General features: G+C 36.0%; 2 protein-coding genes across 2 annotated transcripts; both read left to right on the forward strand.

The window, feature by feature from the left end:
• The first annotated feature begins 732 nt into the window (after positions 1–732).
• On the forward strand, positions 733–9,851 carry LOC140953239 (carbonic anhydrase-like). The gene is made up of 8 exons (XM_073402739.1): positions 733–798; positions 3,249–3,336; positions 3,828–3,857; positions 4,249–4,565; positions 5,193–5,285; positions 5,805–5,871; positions 6,886–7,046; positions 9,558–9,851. The coding sequence occupies exons 2-8, from the start codon at positions 3,276–3,278 to the stop codon at positions 9,849–9,851; spliced, it is 1,023 nt and encodes a 340-aa protein (XP_073258840.1). The 5' UTR covers positions 733–798; positions 3,249–3,275.
• Positions 9,852–16,415: 6,564 nt separating this feature from the next.
• LOC140953240 (uncharacterized) lies at positions 16,416–18,635 on the forward strand. The gene is made up of 3 exons (XM_073402740.1): positions 16,416–16,569; positions 16,975–17,742; positions 18,061–18,635. Exons 1-3 carry the CDS (start codon positions 16,416–16,418, stop codon positions 18,633–18,635), a joined length of 1,497 nt encoding a protein of 498 aa, XP_073258841.1.
• Positions 18,636–19,123: the final 488 nt, after the last annotated feature.

Consider the following 19,123-nt stretch of genomic DNA (forward strand, 5'->3'; position numbering starts at 1 on the left):
CTTTACAAAAACGCTCTCAACCAGCGGAAAGAGTGTACTCGACTGAGAGTCTCGAGGACACTGTTTTCCCCGTTCTCTTGCGGACTGTGAAAGGCGAAAGTTTCAGTAAGCGACGGATGTAACAGTATCTGATCTCGGGACGGATAAGAATCTTTCACTGCCAACTTTGTATCTTTTAGTTCGTGTTTTCAAGACTTGCAGTATGTCCTTAGTGTTAAATGTTTGAGCTTGTTATTATGCCGCGACTTAAATCCGAATAGACCTAATTTGAACGACTCAACAGAGTTCCGAAGTCACTAAGTACCTGTTATGTTTTGAGTTACACCATTAGGTAAAAGTACTTGAAGTTACAAGTTTGTCGACCAAACTTTGATTTCAGAGGAAGAGAGGGAATATTTTGGAATGCTTTTAGGCCAGTATAAGTAAAAAATAGTTGTTTTAAAACACAAACGGTTGTATGTGTGAACGGGAGAGAAACGGATAGGAAAATGATACGCGTGGACGCCCATTTTTCTGAAGATGAAGAAAAAACAATTGTTTGGAAATTAAAGTATACTTGTGCACGCGCCTGGATGATTAAAACCTTACACAACGTATTGTGTCGGATATAATGACAAATGATAATAATTTTCAATTATTGTTCACCGACCAATCAGATTCAGCCGATCATCAAGTAACCAGCTCCCTGCTATATAGGTGAAGTATCGATTAAAACAAACCATAGCGGTCATTAGATTAACGCCCCTCAGGTTTGTGGTTCCAACAAGTCACATCGGTGTGTTCAACTCCAAGAAAAAGGTGAGAGTTTCATCGGCTTTCCCTCATTAATAGCCTACATGTTGCAATATTAAGTTCTAAACTTCCTGGTCCATAGCATAAGCGGATTGCTACCTTAAATGTAGAAGTGCCTTGTGCGTATTCCAAATGTTACTGACGTAAGAGCCAATCAGGCGATAGGCGGCTAGCTGCTCGCTAGAACCTTATGTTTTTGGACTCAGTGACAAGACTGACACTATATATGTGCTTGTTTCCAGTAGTTTTGTTTGTTTGTATGTTGGCTTTTTTGTTTATCACCATACTATTCCAGATATCTGTTTGTATGCAAACGTTAATTAACTAGCTTTTAATAAACTTTCCAATTGGTGGTGGTTACGCACAATGCCCGATATACACAGAAAACATACAAAAGAATGGGCAAAATTCTGGTGGCAGGGAAGCACCTAACTCTAGGGGTAAGGCAACCAGGAGAAAAGCCCTCCTGGGGGGAGACAAGATCGAGTGGTACCGGGGGTAGCCACCCTGGACAGGAGTCCTGATCAGTCTCCAGGGGTGAGGCCCATATCCTCAGTCACTAGGAACTAAGGAGAACCAGGGGGGTGGCCCTCCTGGGTGGAGTACAGATCAGGTGGGACCGGGGGTCCACACCACGGAGTGGATATTTTTCCGGACCTGTCTCCAAGGGCCAAGCCTTACTGTGAGGTAAAGTGCAACCAGGGGTTGCACTTCCCTGCCACGGACTGTGGAGCATGGGGAGACAAGGGACACAATCCCCACCCCAAATCAGTTTATGTAACCGTAAATTTGCACTATAAATGATCACTCACGCCTAACTGCTCAGGCAGTGCATAATCAGTTAATTTGCGGTTGGAGATCGGGGTAAAATTAACGATACCCACCCGGTGCTGTATACTGTATATTTCATTCATTAGACGGTCTTGTTTAATAACTCACCTGTTGTCCTCGAAAAAACAGAAATGGATAATTGTTTCGAAATCAATTTAACGGTTTAAATATTATGACTCAGTCTGTTGCAAAAAAAACATAGAAGACAAGTAGAAATTTACTTTTTATTTAGCATTTTAAGAGTATTCGCCCTTTTACCCCTGTAGATTATTTTTTTATACATATTTGAAGGTTTACCGGACCCTTTACCATGGCAAATTTGTAAATTTAGGGACAAAAATTACAAAAATGGCCCAAAAGAGACACGAGCACTAAGGTCATTTGAAAAGCTATTCATTCATGATTAAACAATGAGCGAATTCATAAAATCAGAACGCTCCAAGAACATGACTCGGCCCTTCTTCAGGAAATTTTCTGGATGAAACTGTAATGTCCATATCTTTAAACTTACAAAATGATGGCTTCGTAAAAGAGGTCTGTCCACTCTTGATAAAGTGGAACGTGACTGATACATGGCTGAATGGGTGCAGCAAAGAATTCATAATTTATGATTGCGGTTAACGAGGCATTAATTTTGTCTGTAATCCAGAAAGTTCTTAAGAGTCCTATAAGACAATTTGAATTTCCTAACAACTTGCCTACAAAATTTGCGTTCACATCCATAAAAAAACATGCGTAAAAAGCATGTCTTTTTTGCAAAAACCGGAGCACAGAAAATATATGAAGGCCTCTTGCAGCACCTTAGATCCTTCGTGCAACACGCCTGGAAGCCTCTCGGAGTACCGAAAAGAAGCCATTTTTATATTGGCACACCAGGTTTTAATTGGAAATATGATAAATCACTTTCATGTGGTTTATTTTTGGGTGTGTGCAAACTTTTTAAGAACCATTAAGAAAGCTGTTCTAAGGTGACAGGCTACTTGAGGTTAAAATATGTTGCAGAATGTATCTGCCCGCAGGGCTTTGAATCCAATGAGAAATTTTTCATGAGATAAAATAAAAAGAATAGAAAATACAGAACTTATTGTGTTCACAATAAATACTTCAGTTCGAATTTGGGGCTCGGCTTGAACCTACTGTATGAATAACTTGAAACAAATAAATTGATATATTTTCAAAGGTAACCACTCTGGACCCTGTGTATAAGGAACTTGTATCAGCCTCCGTTGCCATCCACCTCCTAATAAGATAGGATCTCAGTAATCGACGTTTGAGCACCAAGCAAGCATGTTGTAAAAACATTATGCTGAATAATAACGCACCCAAATGCCTGCAAAAAGTCAAAACATGCACGAGTTTCCGACGTCCAAGTTTTTCAGTTATTTTGAGACTGTAACATTTTGCTTTGTTACATTTCGCGTTAAAAATAATATTTCATTTTGCGTCAAAAGCTTGTTATATTTTGTGTTAAAAAGTTGTTAGAATTTCGGTCACAAGTTGTTACATTTCGCGTTTATTTTACATTTTACGCTAATGTTACATTTTGCGGTGTAACAGCGCCCCATTGTCCTGCTGTCAAACAATTTTTCAATAATGTAAATTTGTGTTTCTCTGCCTTCTTTCAGGAAAGTTATATTATTGCTGAGAAAGTCATGACTTCAACTTTGTTAACTTTTGTATACTTAGCTGAATTTTCCGTTGCCTTGGCGGCAGGTAAGTTAGTGAAAAAACTAGAGCCAAAAACGTTATATTTCATAAGGTAGCGCGGCAGCCTGATTAGCCTGCTTGGTATAGAGCGCTGGCCTGCAGAGCGGACGTCGTGGCTTAATTTCCAGGGCCAATAATCAGGGCTCTTCAAGATCAGTAAAAGTTCTTTGTAACTTTCTATGGCACTGATGATCGAGGAAAATTTGTTTTTTTCCCGGAAAAACGAATAAATAAACGTCAATCCACTGCCACTGATTTGAATACGCTAACGACCCTGACAATCCAAAGCTACCTTCCGATCAATCAACAAGACAGTTGTCTACCGTACCACTGTATCCTGTTATTATTATTACTATTATTATTATTATTATTATTATTATTATTTATTTATTTATTTATTTATTTATTTATTCGGTTTATTTATTTATTTCCCGTTGTGGCATGGTTATTCCACTTCAAGCCGGTTTTAATCTTGATTTATTATCTTTTTTTTCTAGGCTGGAGCTATGATGCGAATGCTCCTGATGGTAAGTTTTTTTTCCTTCTTTTTGCTTGACCTACATATCTCCGTTCTTCCTCCAAAATTGCTTTTTTATAGAGTTTCCCTCCGTTAGGCTATCTTCGGTGACGGCATACTATCTTGTGTATGCTATACGAGTATGTTTCGTTTTCTATATAATAGGGTCTCAATTTTGTCCTCTTTAGTCTGAGTTGGGTTATTTAATGTGTAACTTTCCTGTTTTTATCCTTCTACCTTTCCAAATCATTGTTACCACCCCGCTCATCCACAAACCCCGGGGAAGGTTTACGTACACTTTCGCTCCTTCCTCGCAAGGAAACGCTTGCTATCAATGAATGAGACTTTACATAACCGATTTGCGCACCTAACATCATATGGACCTTCTAACTCTTCCCTAGGACCAAGCAATTGGCCTGGCGTATGCACTACCGGGACGGAACAGTCGCCTATAGACATCAACACCACCACAGTCATGTATGACTCAAACCTGGGTGATTTTACACTTGTCAACTACGACAATACACCACCCGGTGTCAATTTTACCGCTACAAACAAAGGCAAAGGCTTGGAAATTTCATTTGACAGCAATGTGTACAACGTAAGCGGGGGTGACCTTACCGGAACATACACCACCGTTCAGTTTCACTTACACTGGGGATCAAGCAACGACAAAGGATCGGAACACACTGTGGACGGGATGATGTATCCTGCCGAGGTGTGTTATGTTTGATGCTATGCGGCAGCGTTAAGCTTTGTATGATGGAAGTAATTACCTTGGCAAAAGCTGAAAGGATAGCCATGAAAAACGCTTTTTACACAGAAATACATAAATTCTTTACTCAAAAAAACACTGCAGCAAGGTAGTAATTATAAAGAATCCTTAATGATCGCAACATGTAAGAAAACTTCCATTGTTCACAAATGAATATAACTTGGGATGACAGTCGTCTTCCCCTTAAAACTGAGTTTCCTGGATTTCGCCGAGCAAAGCATATACATTATTTCGACGAATCCAAACCATACTCTACACATCCTTACGAACATTTAAGTATTTAACTTTAGGTACCTTTGTTTCTGCTTAGTTTCCATTGCTCTTTAAGGCATAAATAAGCAATTTTCAAGGTCAGTTTAAGAAAAAGGATTTTTCTCTCAAACTAGACGATTACTGGGGGTGTTTGAAACCAACCAATAGACTGAAGCGTTTGTTTTTCTGTGCAGCGCGTTAAGAGAATGGTTATACTATGTTATAAAAAAAGTTCCATGCTTTTAGCTGTGGGGTAGTATGTAAACAAGAGAAGATATCCTCTCTTCATATGACTAACGAGCTCATTTCAATTTGCAGATTCATTTTGTCAGCTATAACACTAAATACCCAGACATCGTCGAGTCACTGTCTCATTCTGATGGTTTGGCCGTTCTCGGTGTCTTTCTTCAGGTAGGCGCATCCTTTCACTCCCAGGTCTGTTTCCATGTCCCATACTCCTTTCCAAAAGTAGCTACATGTAAGGTAATCCGGATTCCGGAATTAACGAGATTTTTGCCTGTGGATTCCGGAATGCAGCAAATTTTTCGTTTGTAATCCGGAATCCCTGTTCCCCTGACAAAGAATCTTGAATCTAGTACTTGGAATCCGGAATCCACAGCGTCGATCCAGAATTCTATTTCGGATTTCCTTGCATGGGGTGACAAAGGCATCAATTGTGTTGTATGAAAAAGCGCAAGCTTATGCTTCTTCAAGTTTGTCGAAAGGTGTTGCCTTTTTAAGGTGACATAAACTGAAAATGACTTAATCAAGGTTAATATCCTGTGGTATATAGTTCCACAGATATTAGTATTTTCAAATATTGAAAGTGGAATAGTTTCAAAGGCAAGGTCGTTATTCGCAAAGGCGTAGTGCATAATTTGAAAAGGAATTAAGATATTCATTGTTTTGTTATTACTTTCTAAATGTTAGGTTGGCTCAAACGAAAATCAGGCCTATAAAAAATTCTTGGATCAAATCAGCTATGTGAAAAACATGAGTAAGTGGTTTTTACATTTTGTGCTGTGTTGCGAAAGTAATAGAGACCTCTAGATTCCTTTGACGAGGAAGACTACGAGGACAACTACAAGGATCAATTGAATAGTAAGCAGTGCTTGTGCATGAACCAGCGTCATTTTGGCGGGAAATGAGATAGCCGTCGTCATTCTAATACGAGTTTTTGCAAGAGTGTCATCGTGGTGGCGGAAACGAGTTATATATAAAAAAAGGTTACAGGTTTTATCATTTTACGACCGGGATACCGAGGGTTTAACCTCCTTCAATAAAGATAACAGTGCTGACTTTTCTAGTGAAAAAAAGTACAGTAAAGCTTTCCGGGATGTCTATTTTTCAGCTCGAGAAAACCTGAAGTCAAAACTCGTACTAGTTCGTAGTCGTTCTCGTCTCAAACTTTAATGGTCTCTAGTGTTAAATAAACAGGCTGTGATGTTTAAATCAAAATTTTCTCGTAAAGGAGGAGCTTTTGCTCAGACATTTTGAGGCTGACCTCACACTGAAACGGTTGGTTTCAAAAATATCTTACTCTGGAGATTAGAAATAACTAAATGGAAAATCTAAGAGTGGATGCTTCGCGAATGCCCGATGCCTGACACCTCAATGATAGCATGAGAATACAGCCACCTCTCATCATGACTCCTCGTTGCTGCGACTCTTCACGTTATTTTTGAGGCCCGAACGCAAACGCCTCTCTCGCAAAACGTACCAAATAAGGGCGACCGTATTCCGAGGTTAATTAACTGCAATTCGGCATTGAGGCAGGTCGTTGAATAGACGCGTAATATACACAGTTAATGAATGTGGCTAGCATTCTATTAGCTTTTCAGAAAGGGACTTTTTACAAAAGCTAACCATTTGTGCTCTTGCTTAACCCGTTTTTCTCCTTTTTGCATGATATATACTGCTATTTTTCTTCACAAAAATACTCATACTGTATTTCATATATCTTGCACGTTGTTTGATTGTCAGTAATCACAATTCGTCTTTCAATCCACAGGTGGGGACGAGATAAAATTTTCAGCCTTTCCGCTTATGAGTCTCCTTCCAACGGAAAAGACCAAGTACTATCGATACCCGGGCTCCCTGACAACCCCGGATTGCCAAGAGGCTGTTACCTGGACTGTTTTCAAAGATCCTGTCGAGATATCGCAGGCTCAGGTAAAACTTGCAATTTCTTGTTTTTGGTTATTATTATTATAGTTCTTTTCCAAGGATGCATGGGGGATTTATTTGATTCATTCATGTTTTTCTAACTATTATCAGTGGCCCATATGGGCTCCAGCTTGTTTACAGCTCCTGTATACGTCGAAGCCATAATAATAATAAAGACCTTATTAATGTTTCAAATGCCTAGCTTACATGGAGTGTAAACTAATTGTGGACACCTGACTATCTAAAAAGGAAAATCAAACACCTAAAATAAACAAACTCGGAAACCCTGCCCGCTTCATTAATTATTCTCAGAGTTACACATGTGACAGTTCTTAAGGTTTCATTTCTAATGAGGTCCTCAATGTCCACTTTTCTCGCCTGGTTCTTTAAAGACGCAAGTGTTAAAGAACTCTTACTGTGCATACTCAATTTGGACCATAGTTATTACAGCGCCAATATATCTAATACTGTGTTTCCCATAGGTGGTGGTGTTTATTCTTGGAATCATAAAACTGCCTGAATTTCTCAGGTTATAACTTCGGTTGCTTAAATTTAAAATATCGGATATATAACTAGGGCATAAATTATACTTAACTTTGTACATTACGATTGATATCTGCTGCAGCCTTCGGTTCAGCAATGAGGGGAATTTAGCCCTTACAACGGTCAATCGTGTCAATCGTACGCACTGCATTTATCACAACAGACTGATCTAAGCACTCTTTCTTGCAGTCTCTCAATCTTCGGGCTATCAGATTTTCTACAAAAGTGCCATACCGTCTGACAATAAGTTAATTGTGGCAAAATAAAAGATTTTTAAACTAGGCTAAGCTTTGCTAATGTTGGTATTAAAATTTTCAGTCTCTTCAGGACCCCTATTTTCCTAGATACTCTTTTAGATAGTTCTTCTAAGTGGCTGGTAAACTTCAGATGCTCAGGGACACCCAATACCTTCACTTAAGCACTTCATCACTTGCTTAGTAAGCGTTTCATTGAAACTACTCGCCTGCAACTTGTTGTTCCATTTGAGGTTTGAAAATTTACACTCATCATTTCTATGGTCGATAAGAGTACAGACTACGAAAAAATGTTGTCGATTTGTTGATTGATAGTTCCCTTAGGAAAAAAGTTAACAGGTTAATCTTGTTTCCCTATAATCCCAATAAACGGAGACAAAAAAAGTATTTTCTCCCTCTGGTCAGCACCAGCTTTTCTTGGTATTTCTCTGTGTCTTGATGTTCTCAAAACTGAACTCTTTTATGACTTATATGCATAATTATAAGCAGCCAAAGAGTACGTAAATTGGCTAAAGAAAGTAGGTGTTGTTTAAATATAACAGTCTTCGATTGGCTTTTTATCCTATGGGGATTGGACAGAAAAGAAACTGAACAAAGTAATATAACACTGAGGCCTCTTTGACGACAAGAAAACGTTCCTATTTCTTTCGACGGTTCCCTTAATTCTTTGGCATACGTCTTTTAATTTTGGACTTTTAGAGAGTTAAAAGTTATGGTCTTCTGGAATTCTAGAGGTGGGGACCTCAAAATTAGTTCGCAGTCCATAACCGTCAATAAAAAAATATATGCCCGTCCAGCTGTTACCAGCTCCCCATCTCGACCAAACTTACGAGATTGACGTTATTGCTGCGCTTTGATACACTAAATGAAGGTTTTAAACGAAGAATTCTGGTCTTTGTTTCTGATTAGCTCGACCATTAATTTCACTATTATAGTATGGGGATTGAGATGTTGCAGAACCTTTCATAAACAAGAAGATTCTCGGACCTTTCGCAACATGTCTCACGTAAAGCATTTTGCACGAAAATTTGTCCTAATAATTATTATGCAAGAATTAAAAAGTAGCACAAGTTCGGTGCATAAATTACTGGGTGTTTCGATACTGTTTTGCATATTACAAACGATTTATAGACTTTGAATGAAAAATTGAACACAGTTGTTAAAAGGTAGAATTATAGGCACAAATATAGAGTAAATCAGTTCACTTACCCAAACTTGGGTTTGTCGTTACTTTTTCTGTGTATCCATGGCTGAGTTTTTTGCCTGCTCAGTTTATCGCCAGTTTTCCACGGCTTTGCGGCTCGTTGTTTGTTGGGTGTTGTTTTCCTACATAAGGGGAAGCAAGACCGGTTACTCTGTGCAGTCTCAACACACAAATCTCTCCCTTATCAAAGAAGACCGCACTGATTCGGCATGAGAACACCAAATCCTTAAAGGCCAGATAAAGTTCTCACCTCTTTCCCTCGTCATGGGTATTGCGATGAGTTTTTGGTGGGAAAAACTGCAGAAAACTTTTGTTTCTGGGCAATCTGGCGTGCGCTCAGGAAATTCAATGACAACGCGCCAGTGCGTGGTGAACACGGACACTTTACATACGCTCCTCTCATTGGCTATTTCCAAACACCGCTCACGCGCAATCAGTGGACTATTTGAGGGTAGGAAGATCCATGTTCCATCTTTCGTTGAAGAAATAAATCCCATTTTCTTTTTCACTTTACAGCTGGATGTCCTGCGTATGATGAAGTACAACGACACCGTGAACATTGTTAACAATTACCGCCCCGTTCAGATGCTCAGCAACCGTGAAGTGAAAGCCAGCTTTGGCATGATAACGACTGCCCCTCCTGTCACAAGGACTGCCCCTCCTGTTACAACGGTTGCCCCTTCTGTTACAACGGCTGCCTCTTCTGTTACAACGGCTGCCCCTTCTGTTACAACCGATGGCGTTGCTCTCAAAATATCAAATGTCGTATTGGTGTTGGCGCTCTTCCTAGGAGCAGCCTTCTTTAATTAAGTTTTTCTTTGTTAAAAATGGAAAAAAATCAGTAGTCTCTCTAGCAACCTTATATGGCTTGCCGGGTGTTGGGAAAGGGATCACCAAATACATGGGTTCCCCTTCACTGATACCATCAGTGGGTGAAGGAGTAGAGGGTGTGTATGTAAGTAAAAATTAGACATAAAATAGGTGAGGATAATGGTTAAGCAAAGTAACTGAGAGACTAATAAACTGCAATGCAGTTAGTCTCACAGTAACACAGCATAAAAATAAAATGAGAAACATAAATGGGTTAGGGTACAATAATAGTGAGGCACCCACAGACTGCTATGCAGCTATGTCCACTATAGTATTGCATAAATAAAAATCATAAGTACAAAAGAGTAAGAGGAGGTATAAAGGTAGTATCAGTTAATGGATGAAGTGTAATTATATGTAGTGTGAATATTGTCTAATGCAGCCATGTCTAACACAAAGATACAATGTCGAGTCCAGGAAAAAAAATGCAAGAAATAGAAAAAAAGAGGAGAAGTTAGAGGGGAGGGATAACGGTAACTTAACCCTGATTAAGGTGTATGTAAAGACATCAACTATTAATAATTAGTATATAATTAAAGACATTATTAGTAAAAATAACGTTTGATAAAAATTGTATGATGGAAAGTATGAACACAATAAACCATTCAAAGAGTTGACTAGTACCCAAAATGGTACCCCTACTGAAAGGTACCCACCATAACTTTGTGGGAAAAAAATTTCAGAACAGTAGATTCACCTAGCAACCTTTGTGGTATTGCAGGTGATTAAAGTATGGGATCCCTAATGAAAGGATTCCCAAGTCTCCACTGAAGCAGTGGGTAAGATAGAAGGGAGGGAGGGTGTGTGTAAATGGGAGTGTCGTATGCATAAAAACACAAATAAAAATGGTCAAAGGAAAAGTAGTTAATTGTTAGAAAAAGCACTGATATTGAGCGACCAACAAACTGCAATGCAGCCACGTCCAACAAAAAATATACAGTGCAATATAAAAAAATAGGAACTGAAGGGTTAGTCTATTATATAGCTACAACTTAGTTTTTAACTTAGGACTTTGAAGGTAAACTGGTGTCTACAGCAAACAGATCCACTAGCTACAGCCGTAGCAAAATGTCTGCGGTACTGCACATGAAAGTACTGAAAGGTCTTGGAAATAAAAAGTAGTTGAATACTTATTCTAAAATATATCAGAAAACCTCTGCAGTAGACTAATTAGCGAGAAAAATAAATGGAAACTCCTCAGCTAGGAGACAAAAACTCCTCTTCAATGGATGTGGCCCGCAAAAGGAAGCAAAATTTTTTCTGGCGCACACATCATATAGGTAATCCGGCATGATGACGTACAAAATGAGAGGCGCCTGAACAAAGAAAATGGCAGGGAAAAGGGCAGTTATCCTACTTAAAAAATAACTTTTTTAAAAAAGGATAAACTGCCAACCAGAAAATATAATCACTCATGATATTATTTCGTTCTTTAAAACTTTGAAAGTAGGTAAAAAAAACAGTTAAACAGTTCTTATTAGTGGAGGGTGTTAAAAAAGAAGAACAAGGGATTCAAGTCATAAAAACAACTACCATAGGAGGAGAGAGAGAAAGAGAAAAAAAAAGGCACCCATCCTGAATTATGATAAGATAATTTTCAGATAAAAGAAAACATGGAAACATGGGAAAGAAAAGGTTAAGAGACCCGCGGGTATATATTTAGGACAGTGGATGTATCGACACCAAGGCTCCTAATAGTTGTGAATTTCCAGGGGCATAGCACAACTGGCAGGAATGTTTTAACCCGGCACCAGGTCATATGCCCGACATTCCCGTGTTGAGTTCGGGAAAAAGAATAAATGTCAGAAATAGAAAAAAAGACTAAAAGAATATTCATTAAAAAAGGAAGTGCAAGAAATAGAAAAAGGACTAAGAGAAGATGCAAATATAAAAAGGTGTGTTTAATAGACTCCACGTCTAATTTCCCAACTGAAATTCTCTCTCTCCCCTACATAGGTATAATAATATTAATACAAACAATTGACAAGTAGAGTAAATAAGTCAGAAAAAGATTTTATAGTAATAATAATAATAATAATAATAATAATAATAATAATAATAATAATAATAATAAAGAACTAGTGAAACTATATGAAGCGTCAATGTGGGAGTAGATAGTTAAAATAGGTAAGTGGTGTGAACTGTGGGAGATGATAATTAAAATATTTTTGAGCCGAGTGTAGCTTGTATTGAAAAGATTACGTTAAAAGTACGACTAGTTCAAAATAAAATATCACATGGAGTGAATGGAAGTATGAACACCCGAACCATCATGATGCAAAGAGTTGGCTAGAAACTAAAGGTTGTACCCCTACTGCAGATACACATCGTTCTTTCTTTGTTAAAAAAGAAAAAAAATTCAATAGTCTCTCTAACAATCTTTATGGCTTGCCGGGTGTTGGGAAAATCACAACTTTTTCTCTTACCTTCTTTGTGTCACTGTGTCAGACGTCAGTAAGCCAGCATCACTATTTTTAAATAGTTAAAACAATTAATAAATGAGGCTGAGTATCTTATGAAGAATTATGGAGATCGAGGAGGGTGTTATACGGCCTCGACGGATAACACCCTCTGAGATCTCCATAATTCTTCATTTGATACGAAAGCCGAATTCAACAATTGTTTTATTATTTATTCAAAATAATTCCTAGTTTAAAAACAAAGCTAAAACATGCTTACCTTTATCGATGTTAAGTTCACCTTCGATGCGCGATGCGCGATAGTGCACGGTTGTTCAGCTCCGCAAATATTCTCCAAATAGCAGATGTCGCCCTTCGAGTTGTGTTCTTGCTGTTCTTGCCAAGTTTTTAGCTATAATTTCGCCTAGTTCTTACTCTTGAAAAGAGTGAAATGTCCGCCATTTTTAACTCGTGGGTACGCGCGAGCGTACCACGAGTTATTGCAGGGACTGAGATATGCAAATGAGTCACTCGCTCACTCGTAGTAGACGCACTTCGTAATTAATCGGGTCCGAACTCGAGAGCGCGAAGATCTATCGTTTCCAAAGAAGCACGCGCTCGCCGAAGTTCGGTAGCATCAAATTCCTCGCTGAAAAGCGTGCATCGTGCGCTACAGCACGGTTAGGATAGAGGTCTTACCAAATTTAAGACACGCAGGAATCTTTCAAATAAGTACGATTCAAAAGCCTTTGATCCGTCCAGGCGTTAAACTTGACAAGAAGATGAGCATTTTCTCTTCGACTCCTTCAACTTCGACGCTGGCTTGATCTCCTACCTTGTAGTAGTGTAGTAGGTTATGTGTATGAATGAATTTATGGCGGTCAGTATAAAACACGGACTGCGGACTGCGGACTGGGTATAAAATATGGACTATAAAATACGGACTGGTGAAATGTATGGTAAATAAAGGCACTTCTTTTTCTTCTTCTTCTTAAGGACTCCCCAAGATCACGGGGGGAAATGGATGTGAGTTTGAGCATTACCTTTAAAATAACAGCGGAAATCGAGATAAGAAAACATAAGCAAATGTTTTGCATCCTACTTCGCGGAGGATTTGTGTCGGCTTTGTATCGCTTATGTTCTTTCATTGCCATGAAATGCGTTTACATTGTTTTTTACTGTCAGTAGCCTGGTTTCAATTAGCCTTAATTTCATCCGATTGCTTCGAGTCGTTTTTTCAATCGGTTAAGTATGGCTCGATCGTTTCACCCCGGTCGTTTGCCGGCGGAAGTTCCATGGAAAAGGCATTAAAGGTGAGACTTTTCGCCAAATCTCGTGACCATCCTCAGTGGCGTAGTGGCTATGTGAGGTCGTGTCAGCCCGAAGGTACTGGGTTCAAATTCTGCTGGTAACCTTCTTTTTCCTTTCTTCCCTTTTTTTTTTCTTTTTTGTTTTGTCTTTTTTGCCTATTTGTTTTGCTGTTTTTTTTGTTTTTTTGTTTTTAAATATATACTTAAATAACTGTTACTAAAGTGCAATAAACAGCAAGAAAAGTATTGTGTTTCCAGAACAAGGATAGTGTATTTGTAATCTGAATTTCTATCATTTCCTAAAATTCACTGTGGGAAAACCAGAGGTGATAAGTACTTGATTATTTTCTTAACAACGTACCCACGAGTTGACGATAGTCTTTCTTTGATTTGTTTTCACAACCAAAACAACTCAACCTCGTCCCCAGGCAGCATTCCCTGGAATATGCACAGGTGTAATACATTATAACCCTCGTGTCTTGGTGTCGCCTTCGATGTAAGAGAAACGAAATCATCTTCTTTTTTTCCTGTTTATAGCTGGATGCGCTGCGATCCTTAAAGATGAACAGCACCATGAACATTGTCGACAATTACCGCCCAGTTCAGAACCTTGGCAGCCGTAAAGTGAAATCTAACTTAAGTTCGACCCAGGCACCTCCGACTACTACCGCTGTTCCTGTCCCAACCTAAGCTGCGAGCGTTGCTCTCAAAATATCCAATGTCCTTTTGATGTTGGTGCTCTTCCTGGGAGAAGTTTTCTTCCACTGAATGATCTGCAAGACCAGGTTCTCTGCCTAAAGAGGCGGCGGGCGGGGAGGGGGGGGGATGATGTCTTTCTGTACAGTTTGGGGGCTGTGCAGGTGAGTAGTATAGTAAATGTTGCCATCTGCCTCACTCACTTTTATTTCTAACTCATCTCACAAAATCGCTCCTCTTGTTAAAATAACTTTTTACTAACTCAACTCACAAAGTCGCTCCTCTTGTTCTCTCATTTCATTCGTTCTCAAGTAGTCGCTCTTTGTTCGAAGAGTTAGTAAAAAGTTATTTTAACAAGTAGTCGCTCTTTTGCTCGAAGAGTTAGAAATAAAAGTGAGTGAGGCAAATGTCAACATTTACTATACTACACTGTAATAAAGTATTTGTTAATATTGATAGATGAGATAGAAATAAATAAGTGAATCAGAAAAAATAAATTTGATTTAATACTTAAAAATAAAATAATAATTATATAAGTTATGTCTCATCAATCATCTACAAATAATCAACTTATGAGTTTGTCTTTGGACGAATTAAAAAAAATTTTATCACAAGACAAACAAGAGGTTAAGAAAAATTATAAGGAATTGGAAGAGAAGATGAAAGTGATTGAAAAAATAAAAAAAGTGAGAGATATTGGAAATAAAATTAAACAAGGTAAAATTAAACCAAAAGTTAAACCAAAAAAGATTAAGTCTAAAGTGGTTACCAAAAAGATAAAATCATTCGAGGATTATTTTGAGGAATGTATAAAAAATAGAAAAATTCCTAAAGATACTCCAGACTATTTACGAAAAGCTCTTGAGAGAGCTATAAAAGAGTATGAAGAAGGAATTGAAGTTGAGAAATCAGCTTTAAACGAATTTGCTAAAAAAAATATTATAAAAGGGAAACCAGGTTATTTACCTTATCAGTTTTTTGATTATTATTATCATACTATTAAAAAATTTATTAGAAATCATCGCAATACTAAATTAAGGTTTGTTTTAATTTGTCTTATGGAAAAGAAAGAAAAAGTATCGAAAGATAGTAATAAATATTTATATATTCAAGATAAATCATATTTTAATTCTAGTACTTTTAATAATTTTAAATCAACTGATGAAGAAGATATATTAAGTAATAGTTATAAAGAGATTAGTGAAAAAATATCTATTTATCAACAAAATGGTAGTGGGTGGTATTTTAAAGAAATTGTACAATTAGATATTCATACAACTCAATTAAAACCAATAAAGGGTTCTTCTTATATTCCTCTTCCAGATTGGATTATGAGAAAAAAAGCAATTGTTAGTATTCGAAATAAAGATGATAAATGTTTTATTTGGTCAGTACTTCGTTATCTTCATCCAAGAGAAAAGAATGATAGTCGATTTGCAGATTTGAAAAAGTATGAGAATGATCTTAACACTAAAGGAATTACATTTCCAATGAAAGTAAAAGACATTAACAAATTTGAAAAACTTAATCCAAATCTTCCAGGAATAAATGTTTTTTCAAATGATGGAGAAACTATTTATCCTTTGAAAATGGCTGAGAAAGATTGTAAAAATACTATTGATTTATTTTTGTATGAAGAAGATGGTAAATTTCATTATTCACTAATTAAAAACTTTTCCCGCCTTGTACGTAGTCAAATTACTTCAAGAACATATGAGCCTTTACAAATTTGTAAGAGATGTCTTTGTTATTTTACAAAACCAGAATTATTAGATAAACACATCAAATATTGTTCTAGTAATAAATCAGCATTTGTAAAAATGCCAGAAAAAAACAAAACTTTACATTTTACTAATTATGATAAACAACTTCCTATTCCTTTTGTTGTATATGCAGATTTTGAATGTTTTACTAAACCAATGAATAGCTGTTCCCCCAATCCTAAAGATTCTTACAACTATAACTATCAAAAACATGAACCATCAGGATTTTGTTTTTATACAAAGGGTATTGTTAATAAAAGAATTAAACCAATCATTTATACAAAAAAATTAGATGATGAAGATATTGCTAAAATATTTGTAGAAAAACTTACAGAAATGACTAAAGGGATATATGAAGATTTTTATCGTAAACCAAAACCTTTAGTAATGAGTGAAAAATCAAATAAAGATTTTAATAATGCGGTTAATTGTCATATTTGTGGTGGTGAATTAGGTAAAGATAGAGTTAGAGATCATTGTCATTTTACAGGTGAGTACCGTGGAGCAGCACATAACAAATGTAATCTTATGTGTAAAAAACCAAGAATATTACCAGTTATATTTCACAATCTTCAGGGTTATGATGCACATCTATTTATTAAACAACTTGCTAAAATAGATGGTAATCTTAGTTGTATTCCATCTACTGAAGAAAAATATATTTCATTTTCTAAATCTATTAAAGTTGGAGAGTACAAACATATTAATGGTGATATTATTCCAATAAATTTTGAAATTAGATTTGTGGACTCATTCAAGTTTCTTCAAACATCACTAGCCAATCTTGTTTCAAATTTAAACCAAGATGATTTTCATATTACAAAACATGCTTTTAAGAATAATACAACATTACTAACTCGTAAAGGAGTTTTTCCTTATGATTATGTATCATCAGTTGATAAATTATCTGAAAAACAATTACCACCAAAACAGGGGTTTTATTCAAAACTATATGATGAAGATGTAAGTGATGAAGATTACCAACATGCTATTAAAGTTTGGAATACATTTGGGTGCAAAACAATAAGAGACTACCACGATCTTTATTTAAAATCTGATGTAATGCTTTTGGCAGATGTGTTTGAAAACTTTAGAAAAACTTGTCTTAAACATTACAAATTAGATCCAGCTCATTACTACACATCTCCAGGACTAGCTTGGGATGCATGTCTAAAAACAACAGGACAATGTTTAGAATTATTAAGTGATTACGATATGTTAATGATGTTTGAGAAAGGTATTCGTGGAGGAATAACACACATATCAAAAAGATATGCAGAAGCAAATAATAAATATATGAAAAAATATAATCCTGAAAAGAAATCATCATTTATACAATATTTGGACGCAAACAATCTTTATGGTTGGGCTATGTCTCAAAATTTACCAACACATGGGTTTAAGTGGTTATCCAATATTACAAAAGAAAAGGTAATGGAAATTTTAGATAAAACAAATAATAGTATGGCAAATACTGGTAAGAAGGGATATATTTTTGAAGTTGATTTGGATTATCCACCAAAATTATGGGATCTTCATAATGATTATCCTCTTGCACCTGAGACAATGAAGGTTGATGGAGTTGAAAAACTAATATGTCATTTTAAACCAAGAAAAAATTATGTTATTCATTACAGAGCTCTTAGACAATGTCTTGAGTTGGGTATGAGGATTACTGCTGTTCACAGAGGAATATCATTTTATCAGTTTCCTTGGATGGAGACATATATAAGAAAAAATACAGAACTTCGAAAATCTGCTGCAAACAATTTTGAAAAAGACTTTTTTAAACTAATGAACAATTCAGTTTTTGGTAAAACAATAGAAAATATTAGAAAGCGACAAAATATAGAACTTGTTGATGACCGTAAAAAAGCATTAAAACTATCAAGTCGTCCAAACTTTGATAGATGTACAATATTTGATCGAAATCTTATTGCTATTCATATGAAAAAGACAGAAGTGTATTTTAATAAACCAGTATATGTTGGTCAAGCAATTTTAGACTTATCAAAAACTCTAATGTTTGATTTTCATTATAATTATATCAAAGATAAATATGGAAAAAAAGCTGAATTGTTGTTTACAGATACTGACAGTCTAATGTATCAGATTAAAACAAAAGATTTTTATAAAGATATATGTTATGATATAAAAAATAAATTTGATACTAGCGATTATCCAACAGATCATCCTTCTGGTATACTAACAGGAGTTAACAAAAAAGTAATTGGCAAGTTTAAGGATGAAGCATCAGGAAAACAGATAACTCATTTTGTTGGATTAAGGCCTAAACTATACAGTTATAAACTTGAGGATGAAAAAGAGTTAAAAAAGTGTAAAGGAATAAAAAAAAATGTGGTAAAAAAGTCAATAATATTTGATGATTATGTAAGATGTTTATTTTCTGGTGAAAAAGAAATGAGAACTATGAAAATAATAAGAAGTGAGAAACATGATATATATTCTAAAGAGGTTAACAAAGTAGCTCTAAGCAATAGAGATGATAAGAGAAAAGTATTAAACGATCAAATACATACTCTAGCTATCAGATAATATATTTTAAGATAAAATAATTAAATATAATAAATGTCATATACAGAAGAAGAAATAAAAAAATATCTCAATATTTTACATAATTATAAAGAAGAAAGTCAGGGTGATAAGTCAACAGTATCTTCATGTTTAGGCTGTAAAAATACAGAATCTTTTTTCTTTGATTTTGGTCAAAAAATATGTTATGAATGTGGAATGTTAAACGGTCATGTATTAGGATTTTATGATGTGAAAGATTATGATAGGGTACATTATAGAAAAAAGAGTATTTATCATAGGAAGTATTACTACGATAAAAAGGTTAATCAGATTTCTAAACTAATAGATCTTCCTGATGAACAAAAATGTGAACTTTACAACAGGTTATTAAAAATAGATAATTACATTATGACCCATATTAACAAACAATATTTTAGAAAGAGAATGATAAATATTACTTATGTAATAAAAAAAATTTTGGATGAAATGGGGTGTGAAAAGTATAAAAG

Source organism: Porites lutea, chromosome 11 (assembly GCF_958299795.1).
Source record: "Porites lutea chromosome 11, jaPorLute2.1, whole genome shotgun sequence".
Lineage (NCBI taxonomy): Eukaryota > Metazoa > Cnidaria > Anthozoa > Scleractinia > Poritidae > Porites > Porites lutea.

What these genes read in the sequence shown, in the direction of transcription:
- LOC140953239 (XM_073402739.1), top strand. Translation starts at nt 3,276, where the DNA reads ATGACTTCAACTTTGTTAACTTTTGTATACTTAGCTGAATTTTCCGTT. An exon ending in GGATGATGTATCCTGCCGAG is followed by an intron (nt 4,566 to 5,192) that starts GTGTGTTATGTT and finishes TTCAATTTGCAG; the next exon opens with ATTCATTTTGTCAGCTATAA. An exon ending in TCGAGATATCGCAGGCTCAG is followed by an intron (nt 7,047 to 9,557) that starts GTAAAACTTGCA and finishes TTCACTTTACAG; the next exon opens with CTGGATGTCCTGCGTATGAT.
- LOC140953240 (XM_073402740.1), top strand. Translation starts at nt 16,416, where the DNA reads ATGACTAAAGGGATATATGAAGATTTTTATCGTAAACCAAAACCTTTA. An exon ending in AGATCATTGTCATTTTACAG is followed by an intron (nt 16,570 to 16,974) that starts GTGAGTACCGTG and finishes ATGTATCATCAG; the next exon opens with TTGATAAATTATCTGAAAAA. An exon ending in TAGACAATGTCTTGAGTTGG is followed by an intron (nt 17,743 to 18,060) that starts GTATGAGGATTA and finishes TTAATAAACCAG; the next exon opens with TATATGTTGGTCAAGCAATT.